Raw genomic sequence first — 7,468 nt, 5'->3', positions numbered from 1 at the left:
CCCCCAGCCAAAACAATAAATCTGTTTTGATGATTTCTGAGCTCTGATGCATTGTTGATTTGCAGGGGTCCTACAGCTATGCAGCATCTAMTTAAGCTTTTACTTTTGAAATAACACAACACTAGGAATTTTGAAATCTTTTCATCTGGCATCTTTAAAAAGCAGTATATACTTAGTGTCAGAATGCATTTATTACAAAAGATTATGCTTCAATTACTCTGCTTCTAAAGCAGGTACTTCACAGTTCTGTCATTATATTTCCACCAACAGAGCAGACTCTTGACTAAGTAACCTTYAGTGAATTTCTACCTTGTTGCTCGGAGTTTGTTGTTCCCATGCTAACATTTATTTGTTTACAGGAACGATTAGTGGATTTAGCAACACGAYCAGTGTGTAAACAGCCAAAATATATTCTTTTACTTCCAGGAATCATTTAATGACTGGGAATCCCCTCAYCAGAAACTGTAAAGTGAACAGGGACTGCCATTCATTAAAAGCGTTGAATTGTAGTCAAGGTGCTCTACAAGTCAGCAAAAAGGAGATGCTGTTGCTCTTTTTTTTATTCATGCCTGCATCAACAGTATCCTGTAGCCCCAGCTGCCCACACTTTTTTTTATTTTCACAAATCATTGCACATAATGCTTTTTGGCAAAACAAGTCCTCCAAAGTGTTGGTTTGACGTTTGTGTTGTAGAAAAGTTGTTACAGATATATTTCACTGAGCAGTATGTATTGTTGCTGTGCTCTCAGGATTTATAACTGAGCTGCAGAGCAAACATCGCTCGAGGAGTGAAGTGTTCGGAATTTGCTGTTTGTAAATAAAACATGCAGAACTGAGATAAATGTGTTTTAGAGACAGAAACAAAGACTAAAATCATTTCCCATTAAAGTCGAGACAATGAAATCTTTAATTTATCGTTCGTGTGCGGAAATGTTGTTTTGGAGGCTCYTGTTTCAGTTGCAGGTTAAATATAGCATCGACTTCTTTTTTTTTTTTTGCTTCCTGGCATGTTACCAGGACAGCACAAGCATTAGCCATTGATTGGTCAAACMGTTTGCAATCAGGTCCAGTATATCATCAGCTCAGTCAACCAAACATAGAGCAGAGGATTGGAACAGTGTGAACAAACAGTCCAGGTTTYTGTGAAGAAGCAATAAAACAACTCATTACGTTAGATTTAACATTTCTTAGAAATCCCTCCGATCCTCGACAGATGGCGAGGTCAGGAAATGTGTCGAGGCCAACTAATTTAGTTTTGAACCTGGTTTAAAGTAGCAGCTGATCAGCTTCTTGCAAATACTAAAATCTGTTCAGAAATTAATATTCAAATGTTGAGCAAACATTGACTTTATGAACCCCTTGTGACTCGACGTCGTCRAGTGTTTTAGCAGCTGGGACAGTTTCTGGATCAATGGATCCCATCACAATGGTAATGGACACAGTAGCTTTCAGACAGACAGCTGGTTGTTCAAATGGCATAAAAGATGATGAATGACAACAAGATTGAAGTGGCTGTCAGCATCCATCAGCTGGGATTCTCATTTAATTGGAGTCTGTCAGCATTTTGCATATTACCCCATTTCCTCTGTTGCAGTGTAATGTCCCATTAAGTGATTCACTTTGTAATAAGTGACATTTTTCACTGATCCTTGGCCACGTGTACCACTGCAATACTTCTGTTGGAGGAAAGCATAAAGGACAAAAGTTCAACTGTTAACTATTTGAACAAATCGAACAGCAACACCATTTGTAGTCCATAACAATTCTTCAGAGTCGAATGAGGCTTTCTCTATTTGTGCCCTAAATGTTTGGTAGTTTCATAAGTAGCAAAGTRCTCACACACATTCTAATTGTCATCTTCAGAGAACATGTAATGAAAAAACAAATCACATATACAGTGTGTTAGTGTTAAACCTCACTCACATTTCAATCAGGTTTATTGCCAAGTTGTGTCAATTATTGAATCAAAAGCACATCTTCAAGAACATTTTCAAGAACAGGAGTTCTGAACGACAACGTTGATTTTCTCTGCTGTATTCGTCTGCCTGTAGTTTAGCAATGGCAGCAGGAAGTGAATGAAGCCAGTCCGTGTTGACAAGGCTTCCAAACTAAATTAAATTTGTCGCACAAAGCCTTCAGCACTCATTAGCTGTGTTTCCATTGACCATGAAAATGCGCAAATTAGAATTTCGAAAATAAATTTGCTCAATGGAAACACGTCAATTTCGAAAAATATTATGTTTTTTGACAAAATGTTTTTGCGCTAGGATGAGGTGGTTTTTCGGCTGTGTCGAAATTGGTGTTTTTCGCAAAACTGCAATGGAAACACTTTTTTCGCATCACGGGAGTCACGTGATCAACAACCGGCTGTTTCTACTGGCGAAAAAGACGACGACGAAGAAGAAAACAGGAAGTAGAAATAGTAGTAAAATCACAGAAGTAGTAAAATAAAGTAGTAAACTCACCGACTGAAAGATAATTGCCCACACAGTAATTATCCAATAGGAGGCTTGTACCTTTTTGCTTAGTTAAATCCAGGTTGAAACTTTTGGCCAGGCAGTGTATTTTATCTAGACATTTAGTAGTTTATATCTTATACTTTCTTCTTTTTAAATCTTGTACTTTTGTCTTTTATTCCTCATGTACGTTGTATGTTCTACGTCAAATTCCTTGTGTGTAAAATCTGATTCTGAATCTGTGTTTTTCTCTTCAAAATTCTTTACAGATTTGGTCTCATCCTTCATCGAAATGAACCTGTCCTCTACAAGATCAACCTGGAGACCATGTCTTACGTCAAAAACATCAGTTTATGGGAATTTAACTGCATTCCTAAGTCTGTAGCGTACACTCATCTCGGTGGCTACTACTTCATCGACTGCAAGCCGGACTCCACCGGCGCCTCGCAGCCCCAGCTCATCTTAGACGATGTTACGGACAGCGTGATAGGGGAGAACGGCGACGTCACCGGCACGCCCTACGTGTCTCCAGACGGCCYCTATCTGGTCACGGTGGACGACGACGATGGCCTGATGAGGATCCAGACCATCTCTGACCGGGGCAAAGTCCAGGAGCCCTTCGACATCCACACCAACCTGCACCTGTCCGACCTGGCTTTCCAGCGCTCCTTCACGGAGATCCACCAGTACAACGTGTTCGGCAGCTCGGGRCGTCAAACGGACGCGCTGTTTGTGGAGCTCAGCACCGGCAAAGTCAAGATGATCAAGAGCTTYAAAGAAGCCATCAAGCCGTTCGACTGGCCATGGAGCAGCAGGAACAGGGTTGTGGCGAGCAGCGGACTTTTTGGACAGTACCTCACGACGCCGTCCAGGGAGTCCCTCTTCATCCTGGACGGACGGCTCAACAAGCTCAACTGTGAGATCACAGACGTCCTCAAAGGCAATGTGGTGGTTTGGGTTGGGGATTCTTAGGTCAGGAGATCAAGACCCAATGAGCTTTGTTTTCCTTCAAAAAAGGTACTGTTGCACTAAATTCTGTTGCAGGTTGTTTAATTTTGTGAGAGCAAGATAGCAAAAACCACAGACAAGAAACCAAATTGATTTGTTAGTTCGCTGAATGATAAATGTCCTTGATTTAAACTTTAAAATGTGAGGGCATAACTTAAAAACACCATTTCTGAAATAGTCTTACCAGGTTGTTTCCCTGACTTGCTTGGKAGTAGCAGTTTTTCAGGAAATTGGTTTGAATTTGTAAATGTATGCATTGTGTGGGAACACTAGATCTGACTTAAAACTGCAGCAAATCGACAAAAACCTATCTACGTAGTGCACTGTATATAAGTATATGGCCGGACTGAGTCTCGCGATCAAAGTTCACCCATCCCCAACTRTTTGTTTCCCCCCGTGCCTTCAAGGAAAACCCCTCTATCTGAAGAATAAGCATAATTATTCCCGGCGCACCTCTTTCTTTGACCCCCTCCATTCATGGTGAGCATAGTTCCTCACGAATGTGCTGCTCTCTTCTGTCCGTCCGTCGCAGCCGACTCGGTCTAATTAAAACGAGCCCGTGCTGTGATCTCATCCTGTTTGAAGTGGAGACTGAGTGCTTCATTATGGTTGTGCGCTCCCGTCACCTTTGATCCAAAATTATAACCAGCTCTGGAAGGTTTTAAATGTAGATTTTTTGTTTTGTTTTGTTTTTCTTTAGCAGAAAAGCCAGTTTGTGATGATAGTTATGTTGTGCCGGCTTTATTTACTAAATTAAAAGTGTTCCAAAACATTTCTTGTCAATGGATCTGAAGGAAATCTGGTAAAACTTTAAAAAACAAATCCCTGGACCAAACGACGACTCCTGTCGCTCAGTTTTGTAAACGCGCTTCAAGTGGGCGTTTTAAATGTGAAGTAATGAGGGGCTCGCACACTTGGCGRTGGGGTTGTGTAGTTGTTGTTCTGTGCAGAAAGTTGCTGAGCTTGAATGCGAGAAGCAGCTCTTTCTAAATGCTTCTACGGTAGATTTGTAGCTCGAAAGACATGGAAACTGTTTCCTGTTGGTCTCATTTCTATGCATTTTTACCCACCGACTCCAGATCACGACAGGCAGCTGGATCTCCAGTTTAGTTTCAAGTTATTCCGTCTTTCCTGTCGCAACTTTCTAACGTCATTTGTTGTTTTCCACCTTTAAACRCGACGGTACTGCTGATGATGAAATCTGACCTGTACATAGCTGCTGAAAGTGGGTTCGTTCGTTTCTCGTCAACGTGCACACGCCGTTCATTTTCTGACCACGCACTCCTTTTTAAGAAAGAAAAAACACACAACGGTCATTTAGCTTCATCCTGTACCTGAGCACATTGTGATCACAGCTTTCAGCTTCATATATCCATTTCCTGTATGTTACTTTACGTGATTGTTATTTATATAGAGACATTGCGCTTGTCATTTTACTCAACAATAAAAAAACTGAAAAGAAAAAGAGTGTTTTGTTTTATTAATGACCCATTGTTGTTGAAGCATAATTAGGAAGTAAAGCGCTTCATTTAGCAGCCAAAGTTACTAATTATTAAATACAACAAAAAGAAGGTCAGGTCTCTGGCGTGCCTTTGGGTGCTTTTATTCTGCAGAAAGGAAAAAATTAAAGTGTTTCTACTAATGTGGCTGGAAATAGCAGAGAATGGAACATAAAGCTGTAAAAATCTTTGACCCAACAGACAGATTGAACTGACGCCTGTCTGCACTGCGATCAGGGAACTTCTGAGTTTTTAGCAAATAACTTCAATATATTCACCTGCTGACTTCCTGCACCTGAACTGAAGTCAAAATGAAAAATGACTTAACTTGATGTTTAAATGTCAAAGGGGAAATATCCTGCAAAATCCACCTTTTTAACTGTTAAATACATTTTGTTGTGGACTTGGAGTCTCTATGAGGCAGAAAAGTTTAAGTTAGTCTCTCCTGGTGTTGCAGAGATATCTTTATATTCTGTTTGGGTCATATTTTTCGGCCTGTTTAGTTTTATGTATTTTCTATTATGTTCTCTAACTATTGCATCAAATTATCTGCAATGGGCAAGTCTTCTGTTCATCTTTTAATTAAATTGTAAATAAAATGTTTCTGCAAGCTACAAAATGTAACCCTCTCTCTCAAACCGGAGTGGACCGGTCTGGAAGCAGGAGGGGGCGGGGCTTGAATCATCTCGAAGGAACAGTAACAAAACCAGCTGGTAAAGTTAGAATAAGAAGGAATTCAGACCAAAGCATTGTAGTTCCACTTTATAAAGACCCCAACTGAAAGATGTGAAATGGAAGCATGATGTGTCTACTTTAAGTCTCAGGAAAGGTTTTATTACAGGTTGTCTGTAAATATCAGGTTACAGGTTAACTAAAATATGAGTCAAAATAAAAATTAAACATTCAAATAGTTTGAAATCTTACAGAAGTGATTATGTTAAAATATTTATGGGTAATATTTATGCAACCATTTTATTTTTTTGTTCCAAAACAATTAGCCTCCTAATATGCAAATGTCTGCCTGTAGACTTRAATGAGCTGATTGACAGAACTTTATTTTTTAGCATCATTTATAGTCTCAAAATGTTGATTGTTCTGAGTCAGCTGGGCTTGAAATCTAGAGAAAAAAATAAAGCAAAGTCAGAGGTGACGCCATTATCGACTGTTGACAACTAGCTAACAAACAGCTTTTACAAAAGTTCTTCATTTTAAACATTTTCAACAGATTCGAGCTACAAACTAACTCAAAACAAAAGTCATCATGGACAACTAGAACCCTTTGTTTAGCTTCTGCCAAAGCTAGCGCTCCAGAGCTCTCCTCTGACTGAAAACTCCAAGACTCCTGCCCAAAACGTTCAGATCTAAACGCCACACTGACAACTGCTCCAGACTCTCTGATCCTTGATTCTAAAGTGTAATATTCCAGTCTATTATTAATGATGCTGTGTGCGTGGAGGAGGCAGAAAACAAAACAAAAAAAGTCTGGACAAGCAGAATTAGTTTTGCAAGCCGAGCACAAAAAAATGGGCTTTGATTTTTAAATGTTGGCCACTCACTGGTCACATTTACACATTTTTCTCACAGTTCTCAGTTGCAAATTGTTGCCTACCCTCCACTGGTCAGTTAATGCCCCAAACAACATCAAAATCTAAAACCTAATGTGATATTTAGCGGAAAAAATAGTAACAGAATTGGATAAAACAATTATTCTGCCACTTTGGTTTAGTGCAAATAAAATAACTTACATTTTTATTATAAAGACAAGGGGATACAGAAGTCGTTACCTCTACAATAAATGCACAATTAACATTGCTATGTTAGATTATTTTCTTGTTCCATCAACTAAAATACATTTTTGCAGAAAAAGTGTTGAATCATCTTAAGAATAACTCAACGTTACAATCAGCAAACAGGTTGGATCTCAGCTGAAACGGCTCAGCTTCAACCCTGGAAAGGTGATCAGGTAACACAATTAGTTGCTCCTCTTGCCAACATCCAGCTGTCCACCCATTTACGCAGGCTAAGAGACACTTTGAGGACAGTAATGAAAATGTTGACATCCTGGCCAGAGGAAACAGATGGTTGGATTCGACACCCACAACGCAGCCTCGACTTTCCTCTGCAGGTGGGTTTGCAGCCATTTTACACCTTGAAACGTGTAAAACTTCTACCAACTCACAGCTGAAAATAACCCAACGTTTGGCTCAGGTGATCTTCGACAAGCATGAACAAAAATGTCCCAAAAAAGGCCGACAAACATGAAATGTTTTGAACAAGATGAAAGCTGCAAGCATAGAAGTCCAGTTCCTTTTTATTCAGCACTCAGGATCATCTGAACAACAAACATGAATCCTCCACCGTCGGATCTAGTTTAAATTAATGTTTTTATAAAGGTTGGTTAAATCTCCCCTGTGGATTTGTAGTTTTAAACATGAAAACTCTGGAAACTGTCAGATACGTTTGAAGACTGTAGCTTTAGTATTTTATTTTTTATTTATTTATTTA

General features: G+C 39.5%; 1 protein-coding gene across 1 annotated transcript in view; it reads left to right on the top strand.

The window, feature by feature from the left end:
- fstl5 (follistatin-like 5) overlaps positions 1 to 4,929 on the top strand; it is a 234,636-nt gene extending 229,707 nt beyond the window's left edge. The window contains exon 16 of the mRNA XM_014002001.1: positions 2,726 to 4,929. Within this exon, the coding sequence (XP_013857455.1) occupies positions 2,726 to 3,428 (703 nt within the window). The 3' untranslated portion in view covers positions 3,429 to 4,929. The remainder of the gene's footprint in view (positions 1 to 2,725) is intronic.
- The last annotated feature ends 2,539 nt before the right edge of the window (positions 4,930 to 7,468 follow it).

Source organism: Austrofundulus limnaeus, unplaced genomic scaffold (genome assembly GCF_001266775.1).
Source record: "Austrofundulus limnaeus strain Quisiro unplaced genomic scaffold, Austrofundulus_limnaeus-1.0 Scaffold11, whole genome shotgun sequence".
NCBI lineage: Eukaryota > Metazoa > Chordata > Actinopteri > Cyprinodontiformes > Rivulidae > Austrofundulus > Austrofundulus limnaeus.
This window is presented reverse-complemented; position numbering and strand designations above follow the sequence as displayed.